This window comes from Microtus ochrogaster, chromosome 2 (assembly GCF_000317375.1).
Source record: "Microtus ochrogaster isolate Prairie Vole_2 chromosome 2, MicOch1.0, whole genome shotgun sequence".
Taxonomy (NCBI): domain Eukaryota; kingdom Metazoa; phylum Chordata; class Mammalia; order Rodentia; family Cricetidae; genus Microtus; species Microtus ochrogaster.
In genome coordinates, this window is record NC_022010.1 from 29,637,743 (window position 1) to 29,665,570 (window position 27,828).

General features: G+C 47.5%; 1 protein-coding gene across 2 annotated transcripts in view; it reads left to right on the plus strand.

The window, feature by feature from the left end:
• Mtus2 (microtubule associated scaffold protein 2) overlaps positions 1 to 27,828 on the plus strand; it is a 374,670-nt gene that overhangs the window by 271,764 nt on the left and 75,078 nt on the right. For both annotated transcript variants that reach the window (XM_026785020.1, XM_026785024.1), the window contains exons 7-8: positions 4,472 to 4,570; positions 11,324 to 11,535. In XM_026785020.1, the coding sequence (XP_026640821.1) occupies positions 4,472 to 4,570; positions 11,324 to 11,535 (311 nt within the window). The remainder of the gene's footprint in view (positions 1 to 4,471; positions 4,571 to 11,323; positions 11,536 to 27,828) is intronic.

A 27,828-nucleotide genomic window follows, 5' to 3' on the forward strand; every position in this document is an offset into this window, starting at 1 on the left:
ATGGTGCCATGTGTGCATCGCTATGCTAGTGGATACTGTGGTGCTGCCCCACCTCTTTATTTGGGGTGTGGGGAACTTTGAATTGTACATCGCTGAGTTCCTGTTCAGGCTTGTATGATCCGGTGCATTGCATTGATGCGATCTTAAACACTAACAGTGCCTTTGGGAGTAGAGACGTAGTCTTTATGGGGTGCAGAGAAAATCCTAAGTTTAAGAAAGTACCTTTCTCCATCACGTCTGGTCCTGCTACTCCCTGGCTTAGGACCCTTAGCAGTCCCAGCTGCCTGTGGATCCAAGGCCCATAGTCAGAACCCCAGCCACTCACCTTCTCCCTGCCACCCATCTTCTCCCTGCCACCCACCTTCTCCCTGCCATGCTGCCTTTTCCCCTTCTATGCCACCTTCTCCCCTTCTATGCCACCTTCTCCCCTGCCATGCCATCTTTTTCGCAGCCACCCACCTCCTCTCCTGCTGTACAATTTCTCCCCTGCCATGCCACCTCCTCCCTGCCACCCACCTCCTCCCTGCCACCCACCTCCTCCCTGCCACCCACCTCCTCCCTGCCATGCCACCTTCTTGTACCTCCAGCTACATCACTAAGCCGAGCCGTGCTGTGCCTCTGTGATTTCTCTCCCACTGTTCACTCCATCCCTCATCCTTTTCTTTTAGGGTCTGATTCCCAGTCACTACTGCAACATCGCTACCCGCCCGATGTCGCGCCCCATACCCACTTATTGGCCACGCAGCAATGACGACACAGGCACTTAGCCATCTTGATGACCACCACCACCAACATAAACATACTCTCGTGCCAGTCTTCACCCAGGGCTCTTGTCTCTCTTCCTAAACACCAAGTGATATGATAAAACTCCACTTTTCCTCTGCTTATAGATGGGGAGCTGGCTTTCCCAGTGTCAGAGTATCTAGGCAGCTGATCAGGACTGGGGGTGAGGTCTGTCTTTCCCCAAAGCTGCTTCTCTTTCTAATATACTACTTTTATTTATCTGTTAAAAGACTGGCTGGTTGTAAAGGACAATGACTCTGACTTAAGGTTCCCAAATAGGACATTAATATGTATCTTTATGAGCTCAATTATAATTTGCTGAATTTTGTGAAATGGGGCGTGCAGATCCACTCAAGAAGAGTATGACTTAATTATTCTCGTGTCGCGTAAAGACTGGTTCTCCAGCTTCATCATGACTGTTGAGGAATTGTACCGAGAAGCAACAGTCAGCATAGGGGCACAGAAAACAGGAGCCTGAAATGCATCGTCTTCCTTTCTCAGAGTGATTCTGAACGTTGAGCTGTCAACGTATGAGGGTGAACTGTCTAGCTAGCCCATAGATGCACTATTAAGTAACAGGGCAGCATCAGCATTAATGGATCAAACTGACATCGCAGCCCCCTTGGTAAGTTGGTTGGAGAAACCTGGTAGTTGCCCAAAGTTACAAAAACAGAAGACTGAAAGCTTGGATGAAACCCATGCATTTAAGTGCAAAGCTCACACTGTGCCCAGAGCCCTGTACTTGGAGCTGGCACAGGGTGGACATGACATCAGTGGTCTGTGTCACACACGAGAAGTTACTCGCCAGCAGGAAACTTGTCTGGACACCTTCTTTCTTTTTAATTGCACACACCTTTTGGCTTTTGAAAAGACCCCTTAGAACAATAATCTGTTTCCACGTGACTGTTGGAAAAAGTGGAACAGAATTATGAATGAGCATTGGTGAGTTGCTTGTTTCCACCATGTAGAATTTGCATGGTGGGGGTTAGGTGGGGGTGCACTTAAAATTGGAACCAGATTCCCATAGTGGTGACTGCATTATAAACAGCAGGCAGTAAGATTCCCCAAGCCCCGCCTCTCATAATGCCATCCTACTGGAGATTGGCAGTAAGATTCCCCAAGCCCCACCTCTCATAATGCCATCCTACTGGAGATTGGCAGTAAGGTTTCCCCAAGCCCCGCCTCTCATAATGCCATCCTACTGGAGATTGGCAGTAAGATTCCCAAAGCCCCACCTCTCATAATGCCATCCTACTGGAGATTGGCAGAAAGGTTTCCCCAAGCCCCGCCTTTCATAATGCCTTTATACTGGAAATTGGCAGTAAGGTTTCCCCAAGCCCCACCTCTCATAATGCCATCCTACTGGAGATTGGCAGTAAGGTTTCCCCAAGCCCCACTTTTCATAATGCCATCATACTGGAGATTGTGTTTCAACATAAAATCCACAAGGGGCGGGCAGAAGGCAGGTTCTAAAAATATATCAGAAATAGGACTGCGGAGAAGCTTGGAGACTGAAATGCCTGCCTTGTGAGGATCTTGGTTTGATCTTCAGAACACGAGAAATCCAGGCATGGTGGTGCATGCTTGAAATCCCAGCACTAAGGAGGCAGAGACAGGCAGTTCCCTGACTGTCACTAGCCACCTACCCTAGCCTCACTGGCCAGTCCCAAGTCCCAGTGAAAAACTCTGTCTCAACGTATCTCTGGTACACACATCTGCTTTGGGGAGGTATGTACATTTCTCTGGTACACACATCTGCTTTGGATGTGTGTACATTTCTCTGATACACATGTCTACTTTGGATAGGTGTGTACGTATGCTTTGGATAGGTGTGTACATTTCCCTGGTACACACATCTGCTTTGAGGAGGTGTGTACGTTTCTCTGGTACACATGTCTGCTTTGGATAGGTGTGTATGTAACGTCTGAATTCCCCATACTGCCCTAGTCTGCTTCTCTGTTGCTGGGATAAACACCATGACCAAAAACAACTTGGGAACAAGACGGTTTAGTCGGTTGACAGGTCACAACCCATCATCAAAGACTCAATATGAAGCCAGGAACTTAAGGCAGGAACGTGGAGGCAGGAACTAAAGCAGAGGACAATGAGAAATGCAGATTGCTGTCTGTGAGTTGCTCGGCTATTTTCGAATGCATCCCAGATGCACCCGCCTAGGGATGGCACCGCCTATGGTAGGTTGGGCGCTCACCCATCAGTTAGGAGTCACAAAAACATCCCACAGACAAGTCCAAGAGCCCATCTGATGAAGGCGGTTCCTCAGTTGAGGGTCCTTCTCTCCAGGTGTGTCAGGTTGACAATGGCTCCACACTTATGACTGGGAAACATGGGGGATGTTTTGGAGGGCAGGAGCTAGGCAGCCATTGCAGAGGCATCTCAGTAGATCACCACGGGCATCCTTAATCACTCTGCGCTGGCCATGAAGGGACTCTTCCCCTGGAGAGGAAAAACCTGGACCCCAAACTAATTCCTTTCCTTATGCTCTTGAGCCCATTTCAAAGTTAAATTACCAAGTAAAACGAGGCAAATAACCAGATAAATTCAGAAGAGGAGATGGTGGGCGGGCTCTCAAGGCCTCCAGATCCAGCCCCTGCAGCCTCAGTAGATAGACTGTCAATGTGTGCGGGCATGTAAACCTTTAATACTGCTCTCAGGACTTCAGAGCTGGAAGTGGGTAGGGATTGTGTGCATTCGGACATGTTAAAAGCTAAAACTACTGGCAGTGAAGGATGGTCTTAAAATGTTTGAAGAGGGAGACTTGGCAAAACATAATTTCAATATCAGGGGAAGGGCTGTTCTGCAAACTAAAAGAACAATCCCTATCAGGGAGAAAAATGGGCACAGTATCTACCCATTCACATGCTGGCAATTAGGCCTCTGTTAAACGAAGTCAAACATATGATTGCTGTATAGAAACCTTTGGGGTCTGTCAAATTACATGCCTGGCTTGTCAGTGTCAACAGGGCATGGCCTGGAGAGAGTTATTCGCACGGTCTCATGGGAACACGAATGACTGGACATGTAGTTGACAATGGCAGTTTACCTAGCAACAGTGAGCAGACTTCGCTTTCGGAGGGAAGGCACTCTGCAGCCCCGTCATCTCCTGAGGGCATCTACACTTGCTGCTAGGTCCCCCATGCCCAAGTTATCCCTCCGGCCCCACCAGTTGGAATATCCAGGAAGGCTCAGCTACAACCGAGGGGGGTGGTGATCACCTCTGGAAATGAATTAGAGCCCAATGAGGTCCCCAGTGGCTCGGCGGGTATTTCTACCTATCCCATCCCTCCCTGTCCTCAGTAGACCACGTTGGTGCCTAAGTACAATGACATTTTAATCCCTAGGTGTTTTGTGAGGTCATTGGGTACTGAGCCTACCAGCGTAAGTGGTGTTGTGGTCAAACTAGAGACAAGTGGGCCTATTTTAGGTGGCACTGGGAACTAAATTCCCTTTGTTATAAATGTGTCAACCTTCCAGGCAAAGGGGCGGGGGGGGGGGGGGGGGGGGGGGGGGGGGGGGGGGGGGGGGGGCGTTGACTATGACAAAGTATCCAGCGATTTCCTCTTTGTTTTGTTTGCCTTTGATTACACTGCCTTCTCCACAGCAGCCTGTGTAACAGTGCCCCCCATAACCACCCCTTTCTCTTTCTTTCCTCTTTACAAACCCTATGTAGGAACGAAGAAAGAATCACAGAAAGAAACGGAAGCTAACAAACCTGCCGTGTCGTCTCCCAAGAGAACAGCGTCATCTTCCAGCAAGGTTCACTCACCAGGTACTTACACTCGTGGGCGGTGCTGTTTTGCGAGGCCCGAGTTTGGCACTGAGTTTGTTCAGGTGGCCATGATGTGTTCATGCTGGCCTGGCACAGGAGCTGGGGTTTCCTCATTCTGTACCCGAGGAAGTGAATTTTACCTATAAAAACAAGAGTTTATGCCACATATATGTGGGAGAATTTCTTTGCAAAAGGCTATGAGCTCTTATGAGAACATGTGAAAATAATTCAGTTGGGAAACAAATCACACTTTGAAGGTCTCAGCTCAAGTAGTATTTCATAAAAGGAAGAGAAACAGAGGCTGTGTGTAATAATATCTAGCTTTGGACTGTTTCTGGTCTATGCCTAAAATAGAAGAATGTTTTAAAAGTTGAAATATGGAAATATTTATATCAGTAAAATGCCAAACAGTTTAAAAATTAATACAGGTTAAATCACCTATATGTAAAGTGTACATCTTGGTCAGTTTTGACATGTGCTCTTACCTGTGAAGCTAACAGCTTTTAATGAGGAGAAAACATCCATCCATCTTCTTCCAAAATGTCCTGGTGGTCATGTCAGGCCCATGTGCACAGCCCACCACACCCCAATCCCAGCCAGCTCTGGTCTAGTCTGTCTGGTTTGTGTTTTCTAAAGCCTCATGTATGTGGAATCATGTAATACACTTCTGTTTTGTTGTTGTATTTAATAACCCCTTTCTCCAGTGTGTTAGTTACTTTGTTGCTGCTGCTGCTGCGAGACTGCATGACCCACAGGGAAGTCCCAAGTGAATGCATGTTGTTGACATGGGCACAGCATGTCTGGAACCCAGTGCCTCAGTCTCAGAGGGAGACAGTGTGTACAAAATACAGCCACCATCGCTTTCTTCCCCTAGATGCTCACAGCCTGAAGACTGCTCCTCTACCGAGACTGTCCCTGCTGAGATGATTAGCTAAACTTACTTCCTTGTTCAGCGGATGTCATAACCCCACCTCCTTGTTCAGCTAATGTCATAACCCCGCCTCCTTGTTCAGCGGATGTCATAATCTCACCTCTCTATATATTAAACACAGAGAGCCTCAGGGTACTTTGGTTTCTCTAGTCAATAGCCCAGACCACCCAATCTCAAATTTTTGTCAATGTGTTCATCTGTCTGTCTATACTTTATTTCCTCGCTACCCCAGTCAGATCCAAATGGAAAGTTCCTAGAAGTTGTGCAAGGACTTGGTGGAGATCAAGCCAACTTATAAAAGTAGTTTATTAGGACTTAAGGTTCCAGAGGTGTAAGAGCTGTCACTGAGGGCAGCAGGCAGCCAGCATGGTGGCTTGAACAGAAAGCCAGGAGCTTACACCCCATACTATAAACAGGAAGCTTAAAGAACAGTCACTAGGGATGGTGGGGGGCTTTACAACCCCAAAGCCAGCCCCCAGTGATGATTTCCTCCAGCAAGGCCATACCTCCTAAGCCTACCCAAGCAGTAGCAACACACCAAGTGTTCAAATATATGAATCTATAGGCAATAGAACTATTAGGTGGTGTGGTCGTGTTGGAAGAGGTGTGTCGCTGTGGGGCGGGCTCAAGCCATGCCCAGTGTGACAGTCTTCACTTCTGCTCCCCGCAGAGCAAGATGTAGACATTTCTCCTGCACGCAGCAATGTTCCACCATGATAATGGACTACGCCTCTGAAACTAAAAGCCACCCAATTAAATGTTTTTCTCTCTAAGAGTTGCTATGATCATGGAGTCTCTTCACAGCAATACAACCCTAACTAAGACCCCGGATGTATGGTTCATGTAGTAATGATATGCTTAACTGTTGGGGGATATTTGTACACTGTGGAGATGAATTGCTGTGATTGGTGTAATAGGAAGCTGAATGGCCAATAGCGAGCTAGGCAGGACCTCTGGGCAGAGAAAGAATGCTGGGAAAAAGAAGACGGAGTTGCCAGCCAGACCGAGAGGAAGCAGGATGGGCAGTACAGAGTAAAGGCAACCAAACCGTGTAAAAGAACATAGATTAAAAGATAGGGGTTAATTCAAACTGTAAGAACAGTTGTGAATTAGCCTCAGCTAAGGCTGAGCTTTTTTAATTAATAAATCTCCATGTCATTTTTGTGAGTTGGCATCCCAAAGAAAAATCCAACTATATTTAACTTCTTTAAATTGCACCAAATTCTTTCCTAAAGTAATCTGTCGTTTGCGTTTCCAGCAGTAGTGCCTAAAGCTTTTGGTCCCCCCACCTCCTTGCCAATGCCTAAGGATACTTCACCCCGATGCTCATCTGTGTAACTCACCAGTAAGTGGAAGTAGTGGCTTCCCTGAAAGTCATAAGTAGGCACAGATGAGCATCGGGGTGAAGTGTCCTTAGGATGGGAACCAGAAAGGTCCCCTGCTGACAGCATCCATCCCTGTGGCTTTAGAGAATGCTCTCTAAATGTGTCTGGCCAGGTCAGCAACTCCAGACCCCATGTTTTAGGGACGCCTAGATACTTGGGTGCATAGGTAGAATTGTTTATTCACTCAACCCCAGCCCTTCCCTCCTCCTCAGAGGTCAAGGGTGGTTAATTGCATTCAAGTAAAATGGCAGTAAAGTAGCCCACAGACTTGACCACAGGCCAGTCAGATGGGGCAGTCCCTGCGTTACTCTAGTCTGTGTCAAGATGACAGAAACCAAGCAGCACACTGGACAACCCTTGGCAAACAGTAGTCCTGTTTAGTACTGAGTAGGAAAAGAATTCTGTCTCAGAAATCCTTCTAACCGTGCTTACGGTCATAAAAACAAAGCTATCTTCAAGTCCACAAGGAACTCCCCTCATGTGCCCTTGGGATCTGCCTCTGCTAGGATGATGAGCACATTCCACAGAGGACTTTCCCTCCGACTGACCTAGAAGCCATCAAAGCTGTGTCCGGTCTTTGCTTCCACCTTGTTTACAAGTGTGAAGGTCATGGCCTTCCATCATATTATCAGTGCGCAGGCACCAGCTCAGCTACGTTACTGTATCTGATAAGCTCTGCAGATTAGATTAAATCACCCTGTCCATCTCTGGCTCTCCTCGGGTAGTGACTGGACGCTGCAAATGAATTTTTAATAGTTGCTTTCCATTTTCAAACACCGTGGCCTCCCCAGTGCTTCGCCTCAGCACGCAAACTGTCGGGAGCTCAGACTTTGCACGCAAACAACTGTTGACATTCGCCTTGTGCTGATGCCCAGTTACTGGCCTTCCCGCTGGGACTAAGCTGTCACATGTCATTGTGGTCAGCATACATTCCATCTGCCCTACCCTGATTTGTGCAGCTGGTAGGCTGGTTTGAAAGAAACTGTGGCCGGGGCAGGACTTGGGCAGTGGGAATGCAGTCCAGACTTAGGGCAAGCTTCTAACCCTATGGGGTGTGCTGGAGACACAGAGTAGCCCCACAAATAAGGAAATGGGAAGCACCCTGGGCAGAGAGGAGCCAGGGACCTGGGTTGGTCCCTCTTGGACAGTTGTTGGCCAGAGGCCAAGATGAACCTCATTCCTTGCTCATCCACTGAACCTAGGAGGACACCAGGCATAAAGATAGTAATTCAATAACAAGAATTAAGTATTTGGGACCTTGAAAGTCTTGACATGAAGCATCTAAAATCCTAGCAAGAAGCATATCAAATCAGCTGTCTGTTGGGCATAGTAAGTGAGTGCTCATCTAGTTCTTTGATCATTGCTAATTTAGAGGTAAGGACCTTGGCACGATATTGGTAAAATGGTAAATTTGTGCTGCCACAGTGAGGATTAAGATTCACCATCACAAATCCTTCTCAACGAAGCAAAAGTGAAGTCCACGGCCAACCTAATTTCTCAGCGCTTCCTTCCTGGTGGGGAAGCTCTGGGGCCTGGGCTTTGTCCAGCCCTTGACAGTGATTGAGAATTATGGTACAGCCAACAAGGAGCCCTAAACAAGGACTGTTTCTTTGAGTCACTTAATGTCACAGAGTAGCTAAGTTCCTTGTGTTGGCTCCAAAAGTGAGTGTTCTTAGGGGAGTCGCTGACTTGGCCAAGATGCCAGTTGCTGGGTGACCCCGAGAGGAGAAATGTGAGCTGCCTGCTTGCATTTGACTGAATACCGGAACTTTGAGTACATGAATGACAGCAATGTAATAGTAGCGGTAACAGTAATAATAGTAATGCCAGCTTAAAAAGGAAATTTCAATGGGAGTATTCATTTCCTTAACCTAATGATAACCATGCTGGCTAGTTTTAGGTCAACTTGACAGAAGCTAGAGTCAGCAGAGAGGGAACATTGAGCAAATGCCTCCATAAGATATTGGCAGTTGTAAGACATTTTCTTAATTAGTGATTGATGGGGGAGGGCGCAGTCCATAGTGGGTGGTGCCATCCCTGGGATAGTGGCCCTAGGTTCTATAAGAAAGCAGGCTGTGCAAGTAATGATGAGCAAGCCAAGAAGCAGCACCCTTCACCAGTTACTGCCTCTAGGTTCCTGATCTGTCTGAGTTCCTGTCCTGACTGCTTCAGTGATGAACAGTGATGTGGAAGTGTAAGCCAAATAAACCCTTTCCTCCCCTACTTGGTTTTGGGTCATGGTGTTCATCACAACAATAGAAACAATTGAAACAATAGAAATGGAGACACTTCTCTTGCAGAGGACCTGAGTTTAGTCCTGAGCACCCATGTCGGGTGGCTCACACCTGCTTTTAACTCCAGTTCCTAGACTCTTTTCTGACCTGTAGTGTGCTCACATACATGTTCATATATGTACACACACAGAGAGAGAAATAAAAGTGAAATAACTTTATAAATCTATAAACACATACACATACGACAGTGTGGGCAGGGGAAGCAGCACGGCTCAGAGCTGACCCCGTGGACTGTGCTGACGGTCAGCCTTAGTTCACTGTGGTTTTCTTGAATTTCTGGAGGAAACGTCTCCTATTATAAAGGCGCGAGGCACTCAGTACCTCGGCACGGTGACTAATGTGCAGGAGAGTTTTATAAAATCACCAGCCTTCTTGCCACGGAAAGATGAAAAACAGCAGCCATGGGAGAGAGGCTTCTCAGAGCCTCCGACCCTGTCTTCCCGTGGGTCCAACAGGAAACCTCCCCTTGCTTCTGCTGAGATTGCCTCAGAAGCCGCCTGCTTGTTTCTCAGTACTGAAAATGCCATGGCAATGCACAGTTCAGGATTGAGATGCCTAAAACCTTTCAGTATGTTTTCTGGAATAGAACATATTTTCATCACATGAAGGCAATTTTTGAGGAGCAATTCTGCCTAAGTCCCAGAGATTAAGGCGTGTCACCTGTGAGGTCCCACCTCAGTCTCTGAGGTCTTGTTAAAACTATTATGGTATCTCTTCGTGACTGTTACCATGTCTGCTGCTAAGTTGTTCATCGGATGAGACCATCGGCACGTGCCAGTCCACCTTGCTCTATCTACATGCGTCAGATGCTAGGTTCGGGGTTTGTATCCTGATCCTGGGATCATAGAAAGGAAACAAAAGTCAGAAGAGAGAGAAAGAGCGCCCCGGAATAACTCAAGGTGGCACAGGGACATCTGCCCGAACACAGGAAGACCATGTCTGAGATACCAGGTCATGGCCACCTGCAGGCTCTCTGGCTTCCTGTGGGGAGAAGGTGTCTCTGTGCCTCAATGGAGGGATGGTGACCCGTGGGTCTCTAACCATGATGGTTTTCTTTCCAATGAGCTTTTTCCCGGAGCCTTACCTTCCTCAAACTTCAGCCTAAAATGCCCCTCTCTGTCCCTCCCTCCCTAACCCTGCCATGCCTGTCTCCATCCCTCCCTAACCCTGCCCTTGGACCCTGGCAAATTTCTGGTTCATTCTGGGAGTTACACCACCTCACATTTGCCTCCCAGGAGCTTTGTGGGCAGAGTGGGGAGTGGTGGCTTCCTTCGCACTGCAGTGGGAACAGAGGGAGGCTTCCTGAAGGAACCACCTCATAGCTCTGCAAAGATCATTCTACTTGTAATGAAAATAAGAAGCGGGGGGGGGGGGGGGCAGGTGAATGGGGAGCTTCGACCATATCTGTAGCTGTGGGCATGATATGAAGTCACACTGGAGGTCCCCAAGACATTAGTGCAGTAGGAACTAAGCCCCCCATAGATATTCTCACTTACGTGACCTTGACGCTGAAGAACAAGGTCACAAGAGGGTCATGCGAAGGGCAGGAAAGGGCTCACAGCATTGCTCTCTGGTACATTCTCAGAAGCCGACTTCTACCTGAGTTGATGCGGGATTGATTTCCCAATAGACATTTGTCTAAAGGCAATAAGTACATAAAATAGATTCAATACAGACAATGTACAGTTAATGTGAAGCCCCAGAGCTTCTGTCTTGAATGCTGATTCTAACTGTAAGATCATTATCTGGTACAGGCTGTGGGTCTGGTTGGTTTTGCTGTTTGATGCTTTTATTTATTTGCAAGAATTTTATAATGAAGTTTATCATTTTTTAAAAAAAAATCCCATTAAGACACAAGAAAGAAAGAAAAACTTCTCGCTTCATTCTCTTCAAGCAGGCCTAAAGAAATGGTGGGCGCTGAGAGAAATTTGGTGTTGTGTTTGTTACTGTTTTCTAAGCATAAATTTGGCACGTCAAACTGGTAAATGGACTAAATGACCTAAGCCCCAGCCTGCTCTGTCCGCATAATACTTGAAACGACAAACTGTGAGCAATTTCTTCCCTGCGCTGCGGGTCTGGGAAGCTTCTGTCAGAGGCTACAGTTGAACAGAATACTACAAGTGACCACTCTCTCTCTTCACAGGGTACCCAAAGCAGAGGACCACTGCTCCTCGGAATGGGTTTGCACCCAAGCCTGATCTGCAGGCCCGAGAGGCAGAGCGGCAGCTGGCCCAGCGACTGAGGGACAGGTGTGAGTGGCAGGCCAGGCAGCTGGGCCTGGCTCGCGGGGAGCTGAAGAGGGCCATCCGTGGCTTCGACACCCTGGCTGTCTCCACGCAGCACTTCTTCAGAAAGGTAAGGCCATGGCTGTCATTGCTAAAGGTCTTTTCAGCCACTTGGGCACTGGAGCTGATAGCGATGCTCATGGAAAGTGTGTGCAATGGTTAGCATTTGGGGGATAGAGTTTGGGGATAGTGAATCTCCTGCAACATTCTAGAATATTCCAGGAACCCCAAACTAGTCAAAGAAACTAGTCTAAAAGGAAGAATAAATGACCTTGATTGCAGAAGAAAAAAAAAAGTGGGCAAAAAAGAAACATACGAAGAGCTCAAAGAGGAAATGTGTGAACACCACAGTGTGTGCTTCTTTGCATTTTCAGAACGAGATGGGCTCATTCTGGTGTTTTGACTGCAGACACAAGGAGACAGAACCTCAGCGTCGTCTCCCTTGGCTTCTGCTGGGACATATTTGGGGGGGCCTGAGGGGTGTGCTCCTCTGAGCCCAACAGCATGGGCTAGAGAAGGGTCTTCGCTGAGCACTGATTCTCTAGAAATACCGAATGCTGGGTTCTTGTCTGCAGACGTTTGGGGTCATCTGGATGCCAACGTGTGCTTGACTGTGAAAATTAATTTTATTTTAGAGATCCGAATACAATGCTCATTTTCAGAGTTGCTGTTGATAAAATGGGTAGTTCATTTAGAAAAAAAGAATCTCTAAGAATGGTTAGTTTGTTTAGAAAAAGAAAGTTCATTTTGCCTCAGAGTTCTAGAGGCTGAAAACCTGAGAGCATGGCTCTAGCACCTGCTAGGCTCCTGGTGAGGGCCTCAGACTGCTTTACATCATGGTGTGGAGCAGAAGGGCAAGCAGGCGTGCGGGAGAGAGGAAGCAGGGTGTCTTAGTTAGGGTTTCTATTGCTGTGGAGAGACACCATGACCATAAAGGAAACATGTAGTTGTGGTGGCTCACTTACAGTTTCAGAAGTTCAGTCCCTTGTCATCATGACGGGGAGCATGGCAGCATCTCAGCTTGTAGGCAACAGGAAGTTCACTGAGACACCGAGCAAGATCCTGAGCATAGGAAACCTCAAATCCCACCCCTACAGTGACTCACTTCCTCCAACAAGGCCATACTCCAACAAAGCCGCACCTCCTATTACCATCACTCCCTATGAGATGATGGGACCAGTGACATTCAAACTACCACACGGGACAAGTGAGTACGTGGAAGGGAGCGGCAGGACAAACACGGAACCGTCTTATGCCAACGGTTCTCCCAGGAGCTAGTCTGTTCCCGGGAGACAGGTATGAATTCTTTCTCAAGGCCCCCTTTTTCAGTAGGAGGTTTTGGAGGCTCAAACACACCCAAGTCCTAAAAAAGGGTGAACATTCTGAGCTCCACACCAGGGTCCTCTGGCGTGCATAAATAGGAAGCGGTAACAGTATGGTATCAACGCCTCCCAGATAAGAGAGTGGAGTGTCTAGAACTTGAGCTACTTTAAACACAAAACAATAAGACCTTAAGCTGCACGGTGCCCACAGACTTCTTCCTTAATCACCAGAGCAGCATTGGAGGGTGGAGGGCAGCTCTTTGCCCTTCTGTCCCCTCCCTCCCTGCCCTCTAGTGGATCAACCCAACCTGCCCTTTCTTCCCTCTGCCTTGATTTTCCTCTGTTCTTAAGCTTTTGGCACAGAGTCCCTTACCGAGCTGCTCTTTGGAGGGGCGACATTGGTGCATGGCTAATGGTAAAGATTCATGTTTACCAATAGTCCCAGCCTCCTCCACAACCAGAAAAATTCACCCCAGTAACAAATTTACATTGCTCATCTTTCTGGACTGGTCATATTCGTGTCCATGAAGAGTGATGGATATCTACAGTCTACCCCTGCATGAATTATATGTTACAAATGCATGTTTATGTGGCAGGGAGGTGAGCCTCACCATGGTGGGTATGCAGAAGCGGGCAGTTTGTCTAGGGTAAGGTGCAGATTTTCCCTGGGCTGTCAAGTCTTCGGTAGGAAAGGAAGTCGTGTGTTTGCTGAGCTAACTGAGCACACTTACATTGTGACACTGCCCGCTATGATTGCTCCTTCCGCTCGGCCTTCCCAGAGTCACGCAAAGCCTTCATGACTATTTCATCCAGGTAAACACGTCCCAGGGCACGGAGAGAGTCTTTGAAAATGTGTGTTGTGAATGTGGGTGTACCCCTCGCGGTCCTGAGACAATGGGGATGTTCTTTCGGGAATTCACCAAGGCCAGCTGGCCTGAGTCTGAAAAAGCAGGGGATAAAACCGGACTTGCTGAACATAGCGGACAATGAGGACTACAGAGAACTCAAGAACAAGGGCAATGGGTTTTTGATCCTACTGCACGTGCTGGCTTTGGGGGGGCCTGGGCGGTTTGGATGCTCAACTTACTAAACCTGGATGGAGGTGGGCGGTCCTTGGACTTCCCACAGGTCAGGGAACCCTGATGGCTCTTCAAGCTGATGAGGGAGAGGGACTTAATCGGGGGGGGGGGAGGGAAATGGGAGGCGGTGGCGGGGAGGAGGCAGAAATTCTCAATAAATAAATAAATTAAAAAAAAAAGAAAATGTGTGTTGTGCTTTACAAGTTAAACCTTATGGCACCATTGTTGAACTAGGAGCGGCAGAGCTGTGTCCCACCATCCGGCTAGCTAACCCCGAAATAATAAGGAGCGGCGGGGCACGTTCCTGGCACCCGGCTGCCCACACGGCTAGCTTTATACCCAAAATAATTACATGGAAACTGTATTATTTTAAACACTGCCTGGCCCATTAGTTCCAGCCTCTTATGGGCTAGCTCTTACATATTGATCTAACCCATTTCTAATATTCTGTGTAGCCCACGAGGTGGCTTACCAGGGAAGATCTAAACCTGCTTCTGTCTGGAGAGGGAGAATCATGGCGACTCCTGACTCGGCTTCTTTCTCCCAGCATTCTGTTCTGTTTACTCCACCCACCTAAGGGTTGGCCTATCAAATGGGCCTAGGCAGTTTCTTCATTAATTAACCAATGAAAGCAACAGATTAGAAAGAAATCACTCCCACATCACACTATAGCAAGTAAGAAGCTTTGGGGCCAGAATTAAGGATCCACTCACATAGTGTTGTAGTTCTCTGACCCAGGAAACCTCTTGTTGACCACAAGTTGTATTCCTCCATGGCACGTACAAGACTCTTCAGTTAGAAGCCCAGGATAGCTAGCAGGCGACGTGTAGGCTTCTCCATCAGACCCTACCACTGGGGGGGGGGGCCTGCCCAGGCCTGTCCGTCAGCAAGAGGGATGGTAGACATGATTTCCATTGCTTTCAGTAAAATCACAGCTCCAGACAGGCCTCTAAAACAGTCCGTAGGATTTCAGCATCCATACCATGTGTGTGGTCATTCCTCTTCCTCTAGATAAACCCCAGGAGAAAGGGGTGGGGTGGCATGGTCAGGAAGCAAACAGGCAGAATCTGTAACTGGTGTCATCATTGGCTTCCACAGTCCATTGGGGGTTGTACGTGGTCTGCCATTAGCAGATGGAGCCCAGAGGTCAGACATGGGGTGAAGCCTCGAATAGTGGGGCTCTCTGGAGGTTCGAGGACTATGGAGCAGCAGCACCCATGTCACCCCTGTGGGAGGTTACATACACTGTCTCTGTGTGGGGGAAAAAATGTCCCCAGGTGGGAGGGAACCAGCCACAAGAAAACATGGTCGCTGCAGCCAGCCTCAAACGGAGTCTCTTTTTGTGTATTCACTTGTAAGTTCCCCAGAGCACACACCTCTTGCGGTCCATAGTGCAGGGGTTCTCAACCTTCCTAATGCTGCACCCCTTTAATACAGGTCCTCATGCTGCGGTGACCCCTCCCCAACCACAGAAGTGTTTCATTGCTACCCCATAACTGTGGTCTTGCTGTTGTTAGGAATCATGACGTAAAGATCTGCAGTGCAGGAGATCTGCTATGCAACCCCTGTTTGGGGGTCTCGACCCACAGGTTGAGAACCGCTGCCATGGTGGATTGAGTGGCAGAATGTGGTGGACTGGAGAGACACCGTGCTGGCCAGCAGAAATACCACCTGTGCCTCTGGAAACCCAAACAGGTCCCTCCCTGCTCTCCACGTGTCTCCATAGTCCCTGATGGCAACAGCAGCCTCGTCCGTGTGTGTCCGGCTGCATGCTTCTGTCCCCTGTCCTGAGTCTTGGCTGTCTCCGCTTCTGACTGACAGAGGCTACTTCCTTGTCATTTGAGGTCAATTGAGGTCATCGTCATTTGAGGATGTAGAGGGTTAATGGGGAAAGGCACTTGGCAGAAATCCTTGAGAGCGATCTTTTGTGAGGGCAAGGAAATCTCCAGAACCCACCTGATGGTTCTGCTCTCAGGAGGAGATTAGGCGGGCATGATGTGTGGAGTGGACGTCGAGCCTGGCCGCTTAGATGTCATTATACAGGTAGTGCATCCCTTGTGTGAAGTCTGAGATGGTCCAACACCCGAAACCTTTTGAAGACTGACAGGGCACAAGCGCAACATTCCACACTGGAGCTCCTAAGACTGGTTGCACTCTTAAAATACTGAATAAAATTACCTCTATCCTGTGCTTCAAGGGTGCATAACAAACTTATTTGAACTCAGTGTACGGACTTAGATCCCATCCCCAAGATAACTCGATATGTACACTGTAAGAACATCCTGAATTCTGAAGAAAAAAAAAATCAGAAGCGTTTCTGTCCCTAAGCACTTCCTATAATAGACAGTAGTCTAGCTGGCTGGTCTATCCAGCTCAGTTGCTATAGTAAATTTGTCCTGAAAGTGCTGAATGTGTCTTGAAGGACGCACTGAAAATTCATCTAGTCTCTGGTAACAGCATGGAAGCTCAGCTGGACTCCCCATCCTAGCAGAGTTGACTGTGGAGGCGGTCAGCTCTGACAGCTTCACCCAGTGCCCAGGGATTCTGAGATGCCATACGTAGGTGCCAGCATAGCCTCACACCTGCCTGCTCTTAACAGCTCTGCCCCTCGGCAGGCCAAGCAGACCTGCCGAAAAACATGGTCCCAAACCTCCAGGGATGTGGTAATGAGCATGACCCTCCTGGGCTCACTCCAGGGTCACGCTGACAAGCTGCAATCTTCCTCTTGGTTTGTTGTTTCTCCAAATGCTGCCCTGTAGCACCCCCTAGTGGTGATCTATGAAATAGGACCAGACAGTGGTCCTGTACAACCAACAGTGTTTTTCATTGAGTACTTATGTGGGGGGGGGGGGGCAGGGGGGTGTATTTATTTCTTTTTTATTTTAATATGACTTATTATATATATCCAATAATTTAATGTTGAATTTTGTTTTCATAATTCACACTGATTGTGATGGTAGATTGTGACTTCTGCTTTTTAGGTATTACAGATTAGGCAGAAAAGGCATGGGAGTCGATGTGAAAAGTCTCTGTATGTCTTAGATTTCCAATACTATTTCTGAAAACCTGAGGAAATGCTGAGATACATTCCAGAGAAAAGACTACTCATGTCACAAGCCAGGGGGCAGAAGAAGAATTTCACATTCCCCACTCAGAGATGTGACCTCAGCACCGCTAGGCCTTCTCCATCATGACGAATCCTCCACCTTCCCACAGTATCACTGCAGCAAAGCCTTGTGCTGCTGAGTAATCCTTTTGTACACTGTGAATTTGTGTTATTGTTGTTGGTTAATAAAGAAGCTGATTGGCTTATAGCAAGGCAGGATAAGTTAGGTGGGACAATCAAACTAAGGATGCTGGGAGGAAGAGGGTCTGAGTTTGGGGTGATGCCAGCCAGTCACTAAGGAGACAGACGTGTAGAAAATGAGGTATACTCCATGAGCATACAGTAAAGCATAGATAAGAAATGTGGGTTAATTTAAGTGTAAGAGTTAGCTAGTAACAACCCTGAGCATTTATAAGTAATATTAAGCCTCCATGTTGGTTATTTGGGAGCAGGTAGTTGGACAGGAAAACTTTATCTTCAGCTGAACATATGGGCCAAACTATAGCATGTGTTTTCTAAACTTAGTGAAAAACGTACTTACAGTCATCTCGTTGGACTTGCTGTTTTAGTTTTGAAACAAGCTCGTAATACAAAAGAGCAGAAAGAAATACACAAACCCAAATTCCCAGCATTAGACTTAAGATTTTTTTTTAAAAAAATATGTATTTATTTATTATGTATACAATATTTTGTCTGTGTGTATGCCTGCAAGCCAGAAGAGGGCACCAGACCTCATTACAGATGGTTGTGAGCCACCATGTGGTTGCTGGGAATTGAACTCAGGACCTTTGGAAGAGCAGGCAATGCTCTTAACCTGTGAGCCATCTCTCCAGCCCCCTAGACTTAAGATTTTTAGCATTCTATTCTTTTGGCTTTGTGGGTGTGTGTTAATACTTAGAGGTGTGTATTTTTAAAAGGTTTCATCTGCAATAGCAGGAGCTCTTTCTTGATCGACTGCCTCTGCCATGTGGAAGGGCTTGTGGAAGCCTCAATAAACTTGAAAGTGGCCTGGGGTTCCCAAATAACTCCCCAGCCCCGGGTGACAGACTGCCTGAGGTTCTGGAGACATTACTCTAACCCTCACTGAATTCTTCCAGCTGGTATAGCCGTCACCTTCGTATGATGTCTGGGGACACTGGGGGAGACCTGCAGGTCTCTGATGACAATTACAGAACACAATGGAACCAACAGCCCTATCTTTGCGCCTCCATCCCGGCCCCAGCCTCTATGGTGCTTTTGCTCCGTGTGAGAAGGGGGAAAAGCATCACACATGGTAAAACATAACTCAAAGCTGGGTAGCTATGCATGCTGCTCCTAGGAGACACGGGGGCCATCTCTGGCCTGTTGCCCTTACAACAAACCAAGTGAGAAGAAAGAGTTCCGCGGAGGAGCAGTCGTTGGGAATGAGGGGGTGTGAACGAGAGGGGAGAGCCGCCAGAGCAGAGCCTGTGTGTCTGCCTCCCCGGTGGGCGAGTCCGCTCCCTCTCTCTAAGCTCTTAATGAACCATTGCGAACGTCTGAATATCGTTTTAGGCCCGAGGCTCTGTTTGAGAGGCCCACGTTCCTCTGTGAGGATGGCAGGCTCCTCATGGCCGAGTTTCCCCAGTGTCTTCATTAAGGCCCCACAGCACCTGCTCCAGTCCTGAGTCAAGCAGGGTGCCTGATGACGCAGAAGAGTGAGGATGGAGGGAGAATCCTTCCTAAGCAACAGTTGACTTGCTCTCACCATTGAAAGCAGTCAGATTTTAAATTGAGGCTTGGTCAGATGAATGCCTGCCCTGAAAGCAAGAGAGAAGCCATATTCCACCAGCTGAAGGACTTCCCATTCCAGGTGTCTCTTCCTCCTGCTCCCCTACCCCGCCCCCAAGTATGTTCATGATCACTGAATACGCTTGACCGGAAGCAGAAGCAGTTTGATATTCGGAGTAGCCCCCTCAGTCCTTGACCTATCACCATAGCGCTGTGCGCCTTCCCCGTTATCAGTGCCCTGCCATCACCTTCTCTTCCTTTACTTTGTCTGAAAAGCTAAAGCTTTAGAGGAACTGTTAGGAGTTGGGCTGCCTGACAGTCAGTCAGCAGAGAGCAGGGTACGAATGTTAGCAGAGTGGTACTCACTCCCTGATGCAGCAATACAGGAAGGCTGTGTGACATGGAAGTAGCCACCCGCCCCTGCAGTGAGGCGCCCACTTTTCCTCTGAGATATGTCACAGCATAATCTACAGATACTAAATGTTCCCCAAATCAGGAGGTAAAAGTCCTCCCCAAAGACCCCTGTCCTGAGCTGTTCATAGAACAACTAGAAAATAAGTCGAGAGAGCCAAGTCTTCTCGTGCTTACGAAGATCCTCAGTCCAAGGCCTGAGGCACCCCAACTTTGTTGATGACAGTGTAAACTTGATAGTCAGGTGCAGGAGAGTAGAACCCAATACCTGACAGAGGTAGAGCCATTGCCCCCATCCCTTCACCTCTCGTGCTTTGTGCGTGAGGTCGCTTCCCCCATTTGTTCATTTGTTCATCTGCTCATCCTTCCAATGAAAGAACGTCCTTTTGTCATGGATGGGCACTGTGTAGGGAGAAAAAGGCTTTCCTTGAATGGCTTAGGAACCTGGCCTGCGTGAGCAGCAAGTAGCTGGTCAGAGTGAAGTGTGCGCCTGTTGACTCATCCAGGATGAAGTACTGAGTACTCTTTACCAGTCAGAGCGTGGCAGGGCGGACAGGCCTGGGGACACTCCTCCCAACCTCTGTGCATTCTTGCCTTGTGCAACCACAGAATCTCTACTAGAAATTTCTTCTCTGTTTTTAGAACTAATTTATTTTTATTTCCTGCATATGAATGCTCACTTGGGTGTATGTAAATGCACCCTGAGTTTGCCTGTGTCCTCAGAAGTCAGAAGAGGGTGTCAGATCTCCTGGACCTGGAGTTCCTGTGAGCCACACCCTGTGGGTGCTGGGAGTCAACCCTGGGTCCTCTGCAAGAGCGGCCAGCGCTCTTAATCACTGAGCCATCTTGGCAGCCCTAGAAATTATTTTTAGATCACTGAAATGTGGTAAAGTCCACCAAAGGAAAACAAACTAAATAAGAGAAGTTTTTTAAAAACTTAGCACTTACTGCCTCAGCCCAGAAGAGTCTGTTCTGCCAGGACCGGACTCATTGTCTTTCCTAGATTTGATTTTTCTGGAAATGAGGTTGCTAATGGCCTAATTGCAATTTTGTTTTTTTAATAAAGGGAAATGGCCAACTGTGTTATTTCCAGGGACACCTAGAGTGAGTGGTCTGAGAATTCGTTGAGCTTGTCAAACTCTAAGGCTGTCTTATCCTTAAATGCCCCAAATGGTATTTCTCTAAGGACCCGTCTGAAACCCTAGTACCTGGGAGGCTAAGGCAGAGGATGGCCAGAGTTTCCGGCCAGTCTGGGTTACGTACTGAGCTGTAAGTGAGAGCCTGTCTCGGACGGCACACAGAAGGTGTCCCCGTCCACCTGGCCTGGGTGTCACTAAACAGGAGTCACTAACAATGCAAACACCAGACAGAGGTTGCGCTTATCTGGAAATGAGGAAAGAAGGGAGGACGTTGACAGCAGAGTGTTCACAGAAGACCCAGGAGAAGGCAGGACCGCGTCTTAAGAGCCATCCCGCTCCCCGTGCAAGAACCAGGGTGGAGCCAGGGGGTGTGAGGGAGGCTCCAAGGAGACAGGAGGAAGCAGGCGAACCCCAGGCTTTGTTCATCAAATGAGAGAGCAGTTCCAGGCCAGGTCCCTGATGGTGGGTAAAAAGATACAGAAGTAGCAAGTGCCTAGAATTTGGTATCTGAGGGAAGTGTGAATCAAGAGTTTCTTAGTAAAAGAGTTACTAAGTGGCCCTGGCTCACTGTGGTCAGGTGGCAGAACCTGCCTGAGAGAAGTGGCGGTGGTGCCACCTAGAGGTCGCCGTCTAGAAATACAAGTCTGCGAATCTGTGCTCAGAAAAATCACACCAACTCTACCTTCCATTCTTGGGGGATTTCCAAGAAAGTGAATGTCTCCTCCTCAATGTTACCCCGATGGGACACAGATTAGCCCATTTGAAACTGAAAGCACACAGCTTCCTTCATCTTGCGCCCCTTCCCAACCATCAGATCGTGAAGACAATGAGAAGAGGTGTGTGCGATGCCGCAGGCTGTGTGCCCAGGAAGCACGTCATGAATGCAGTTCTGGATGGTACAACCACACAGTCAGACCCACACCCGTGATCTAGCCCCTGAAGATAATAAGGACAAACCATGGAAAACAGTCGAGAGCGGTTAGTTCAACTATATGAACAACCACTCGGAATGTGAGTGGCTTAATTAAACCCACTAAAAGACAGGTGGTCTGAAGTTATTTAATGAACCCAACTACATGCTATCTACAAGGATCTCCATTTAAATATAAAAATAAAATTTAAAATAAAGCAGTGAGAAAGGTACGCTATGCTGACACTATCAAAAGGAGAGGCAGAATGGTTATATAATTTAATATCTTACTAATCCTTTGAGAATTCTGTACATTGTCATTTGATTCTATAAGATGGCTATACTAATTTCCCACTAAACTGATGTCCTAGTTTTGGCCAACTTGGGACAGTCTAGGCACACCTGGGAGGAGAGACTCTCAACGGAGGAGCTGCCTTCATTAGATTGGCCTGGGAGTATGACCTGTGGGCATTTCCACTATTGCTGATTGGTGCGAGAGGGCGCAGTCCACTGTGGGTGGTGCCGTCCCTAGGCTGCCTCGCCTGGGCTGTATAAGGAAGGTAGCTGAGCAAGCGAGAGAATGAGCCAGTGAGCAGCGGTCCTTTGTGGTTTCAGCTTCACTCCTTGTCTTGGCTTTCGCTGACGATGGCGTGTGGTGTGGGAGTGTCAGCCAGATAAACCCTTTCCATCTCTGTGCCAGTTCGGAAACTAACTAGAAGATTGCCCTAAAATCAGGAAGATTGTCAATAGGACACACAGTACTGCACGGAGTTCACAAAAGTCCAGAGCAGTGAAACCAGCTGCTGGTATAACGGGCTGGCTCTACTGAGCCCAGTGACATAGGGATGGCCATAATGTCCAGTTAGTATAGACACAAGAGCCCCATTGCTTCAAAATAGAAACCACTTTTTAAAAAAAAGCATCTACAGGTTAGAGGGAATATAATCATAAGCTCCAGAGTATAATGGGCACAACTCTGTCATTGGATGTTTACGAACATAATTTCATTTAACCTTCATGATGAAGGTATTTCAACCCCTGTTTTGTAGATAACTTGGGTACCTTTTAATCAAATCCTGTCTTGTGTAATATTTTAGTCATTATGGATTTGTCAAATGCTAGCTAGATTTTAGAATAATAAAATGGAAATCACACAGGATCTCTTTCAAGAAAGTCCCAGGCCCATCCCCATGCAACACTTACCAAGCTCCTCACCTGAGCTTCCCAGCATTGCCGGAAGGTAGGCAGGTAGCGACAGGTATGGCCGGGTGACAGCTAGACAGAGGGCTGGAGTAAAGTAAACTCGAGACTGGGGATAAATTCTGGAGACCTGATGTAATGGTGGGTATAGTCAGCAGCTCTGAATTGCATAGTTTACACTTGCCAAGAGCGATGATAAGTGTCTCACCAAGCACACACCCAAAGGGAGCCACGTGAAGTGATGACCGTCTCAATTAGCTGGGTGGTAGTAGCTTCATCACGTGTGCACATACCCACATGTGCGATTGCACATGTTAGTACACAGTTTTTATTTGTCACTAATGATAAAGCTGGGGGGAGGAGATACCGTGCAAAGCTCCTGCCTCCAGCTATGGTCTGAGCCTTCTGCTATTCTGACTGATATTTTATTGACTGGTGGGTCACGTGGAGCTTGGCTAGTGGTCAAAACGGCAAACCGGGGAGATTTGCTGTCAGTGTAACATGTGTGTTATTGATTACAAATCTCCACTTCTCACCTGGGCTTGATGGAAAATAATAGGACCCTAAAAATATTTTTTTTAATGATGATTGGGTCAGACTGGGGGCACATGTCTTTAATCCAGCAAGTGGGAGACAAAGATGGGCGGATCTCTGTGAGTACAAAGTCAGCCTGGTTTTCATAGTGAGTTGTAAGACAGTCACAGCTACATAGTGAGACCCTGTCTCTAAACAAACAAGCAGAAAAGAAAGAACGATTGAAAACTTCTCAGATGGAGTTGGAGAGATGTCTCAAGAGGTGGCCAAGAATGCTTGCTGTTCTTATCTAGAGTTTGGTTTCCAGCATCTGTGTCAGGAGGCTCACAGCCACCTCTAACTCCAGCACCCAGGGGGTCCACCCTCTCTGGCCTCTGAGTGAACGTTCACCTAAGTGGCATACACATATTTACATAAATAAAAATGAATCTTTAAAAAAAACAGCTACAGATTCAAGTTCTCTGAGCCTCAGATAGCTTACAGAGATCTATGCCAAGACATGGCATAATCAAACTGATAAACACAGAAGATGAAATAATTATGGAAATCTGTCCAAGAAAATAAGAACAGGGGAGAGTGGCTGTATGTTTCCACACCCCACTCACAGTGGGCATGTACTGATTCTAATGACATGGAGAAATACTAAGTTCTCATATTGTAATCCTTAGAACAAAACCTGAAAACTTGAGGCTTAATAGAAAAAAATAAGGAATAAATAAAAGCAGAATAGTTCTTTTTAAAAGGAGTAACACGGAAGAAAGCAGGAGTGTGTAAGCTGAGGCAGCCATCCCACCCACCAGGCTGCATCCCCATCAGCTGTGGGAGCATGCTCCAGATGGCCACTGAGGAGCAGCCTTGAGCTCCACAGAGGGCAGGTTGGAGGTTAGTTATTTAATGTGTATGCACATCTTACCTGCACATACGTCTGTAAGACAGTGCCTCCAGAGGGCAGCAGAGAGCGCTGGATCCCTCTGAACTGAAAGTGCAGATGGCTGTGGGCGAGTGCTGGGAACCAGCCAGTGCTTTGAAGGCCTGAGCCATCTCTCCACCCACATTTGGGGGAGGAGCTGCTAATGGCACTAAACACACTGCAATGTAAGCACTTTCTCTGGACCCTTTTGGCCCAGTATTGTCACTCAACGGGAGACGAACATAAAAATCATTGCCTTAGACATCTTTTCCTGACAACAGTCATATTACAAAAGAAGGAACAGAAATACAGTTGTGTATCCTGATCATGTCAGGATGGAATATATCTACTTGTATGAGCCATCTTAATAGCAAAGAACCAAGTAATCACATCCTGAGTCAGGCTACGTAGCTACACTTGTCAACCGTTTTGGGCAACCTCCCAACTCTCTGACCATCAGACAAGGTGGAAATAGGCTCACATTTTTGGGCCTCCACAGTCTGATTCATGGATTTGGAGGTAGACAGGCCCCCTGCACACACACCAACAGTCTGACCTGTGATAGCATTTTGGCTTGTGGAGTGGAAACCAGAACGAAGGGAGATGGGAGGAGCTGAAGAGACTGCATTTTCTGTGCTAAGCAAGAGAGATGCTTAGGGCTGGGAAGATGACTCAGGTAATAAGAGCATTTACTACTTATGCACCAAACCTGAGCTCAGTTCCCAGCTCACAGCTCCTCTAATTCAGAGGAATCTGACACCCTCTTCTGGCCACCGTAGGCATTGCACACACACATGCTTACACACACAGACATGCACACACACACAGCTGCTGAAGAATGTGAGTATGAATTTGAAAGTGAAAATGGGACTTAGTGAAGATTCAAGTCCTCAAAACAAAAACAAACAACAACAAACAAATTAGACAGGGAAAAAAATTAAAATTTCTCCAAACTAAAGAGCAAAGTATCCAGAGACTTGGGATTCTGGGAGCAGATGAATGAGAAGGTTCAATGAGTGGTTTTGGAAAATGAGATTTTCAGTGTTGGTGCCAACATGGATGGCCATGGCAGTGTTCACTAGACAGGCTAGTGTTTGGAGGAGTAAGCAGTGTTAGCGGAGGAGGGTCAGGAACTGCAGCTCGCCCTCTGCAAACAGACAGTCGCTTCATGTGAAGTCCATGGGATGTTTCCAGTCTCACAGACACCAGAATGGTGAGGAAGCCCAAGTCCATTGTGAATGATGGGCAAGAAAAGATGAATTCTTGGAAAAGAAAGGAGAGACAGTCCCATGCTTGATAGGAAGTCCAAGGATTTGCCTTTTGATGGAGAAAATCTTGAAAAGAGGACAAGAGACAGTGTCTTCTTCAGCCCACCTGGTTTGGCTAGGGCATTTGCTGTGGCTTATTTCTGAGTATGGTATGGTGTGGGGTTCAACTGAATAGAATCATGATCTAACCAAGTGCTTTTCAACCTGTGAGTCACAAACTCTTTGAGGGGCAAATGACCCTTTCACAGGGGTCACATATCAGATATCCTGTGTATCAGATATTTACATTACAATTCATAACAGAAAATTACAGATATGGAGTAACAATGAAAATAATTTTATAGTTTAGAGGTCACCACAGCAAGAGATATTATTAAAGAGTAGCGGCATTAGGAAGGTTGGGAACCACTGATTTAATTTTGCTACAAACAGTGGTTGACTCCAGATGCTGTTATGACAATTTTTGTCACTACATGCCAGACCATATTTTTAATAGGCCACATCTCTGCATTCGGTGTAATGTCTGTTGCATTGGACCTGCAGAACTGGATGCAGAGTGCTGACTGACTGGGTTCTAGCACATGAGGCCTTGGAGCTGTGACAGCAGCTAAGTTCATGAGGAAGGTCTTTCAGATGCCAGAGAGAAAGCAGCACTCAGAGAGTCTGGCAAAACTGTGGGTGCACAGTTGGAAGTTGGAGCCCCAAGACTTGAAGGCATCCAACTGTCCTCTGCTTGTTCACCCTGCCCACTATTTATTTATGTTTAGAAGTGTTTGCCTACATGTATTTACATATACTATGTGTGTGTAGTCCTTGAGAAGGCCAGAAGAGGGCCTCAGATTCCCTGGAACCAAAGCTACAGGTCTCATTGTGAGGAGCCATGTCAGTGCTGGGAATTGAACTTGGGTCCTCTGCAAGAGTAACCAGTGCTCTTAACCTGTGAGCCATCTCTCCAGCACCCATCCACATAAGGAAGAGTAGCAACAGTCTGTCAGCCTCTCTCATGACACCCCTTTAGAGGGACAGTCTCTGGCTGGCATGTTAGCATCGGAATGACAAACATCACCCTGACACTGGACACTTGGGACTCTCAGTTGGCATTAGAAGATGGTTTCAGAGGTGTGAGCTGTCATGAGCTTATCTTGTTATCCGACGTGACGTGTGTTACACCTGCCTCATCTTTGTAGAGAGCAGTTTCAAGTGCAGATTTCCCAGAAGGAAGGGGACTCTTGCACCCACCTTCATTCCTCTGGGGGTGCTCTGACATGTCCAGTGAGTTGTAATAGAGTGTTTTCCCCATTAACTTCTGTTTCGAACAGGTTACTTATTCTTCTAGAAAGAGTGCATGCGGGGAGATTAGTTTCTGGGTGCGCATCCTTCACTAGCGAGGGAGAAACAAGTGGAGTTTAACGTGTTACCAAATAGCTTCCCACACGGTGACTCTCCATGTCTGCAGCTTTTCCAAAACATTGACCTTGATTTAGAGAGAATTAATGAAGGAAAGAAGGGAAGGAAATAACCCAAGTTATCCTCTGTGGCCTGATAGAATCCTTTCCGCAGTCAGGAGCAAGCAGCTGAAGTTAGTTCTAAGAAAACAGACATTGGGAATTTTATCCAGATTCAGGGGGAGCCAGTGCCAAGGGGCAGAGAGCAGGAAGAAATGAGGCAGACAAAGGCGCCTGGGCACGGTGAGAGTGAAGTCTGTGGTTGTGACAAGAAAGGACGCAGAGAGCTGATCCGTGACTCGGTGAAGGTGATGGATTTGACACCATGTGCACACAAGCTGCGATGCTTGCAGCACATACCAAGGCTCAGTGGCGTGAATAACCCATTCAGGAAAGCAGGCGGGTGCTGAAATCGTTCATTTGTCATTATTCTTTCTAGTTAGCCATTTGCTCATGCGTGCCTGCAGTGTCCGCCCCAGCCGTCAGGTAGGTGCTAACCACACACAGCTTCGTGTTAACTCTGCACTGAGCACTGTCTTGGCTCAGACAAACAAGTTCCTTTGGAAAAGTAAACCAGAGCAGGGCTGGGATCTGAGGCAGGGGCACTAACACTGTAGCCTGTGTTCTCCGTGACATTCTGCAGCCACCTGGTGAACGGCGCCTGGACTGAAACTTAGCCTGGGAAAGGAAGAGGAGACACAGTAGAGAAAGCTAGGCATTGAAGGGCAAACGTTCGGCCCGGCCCTGGCCACCAAGCACACGAGTTCTTCTGTTTCAATGCCCTTGTCTATCGCCTGAGTCCTTTAGGAGAGAAACTTGAGATCACCCACAAGGAAGTGACTTGAAATCCCAGCACTCCATGTAGGTGACTGTTTACCCAAACACCATCCAGTTTCCTGCCCTGGGATGAAACTATTCAGGGTTGGGGATTTAACACAGGGCCAGCAGGCCACACTTCGTGCCGTCTGGTGAGGGGATTGACCATGTTTCGGGTGCCAATATGAAAAGCGATATCAGGGAGTGTGGCTTGCTTTAGGCCATGGCACATGTGTAGAGACAGAAGAAAGTGTTCCTGAAGAAACCTTGCAGAAGGTCGAAGGTGACGGTCTGCGTGTGAAAAGCACACAGTGGGAAGATCATGGCAGCTCCATGGAGTGGGAAAGAGCTAAGGAGATGAGGGAAAGCCCTGGGTTGGGGAAGTGGGCCGGAGACTCTGGTCACTAAGAGCAGAGAGAAGCCTCTGAGTGGAGGGTGACCCAAGCACACATGCATCTGCAGATGGGCACAGAG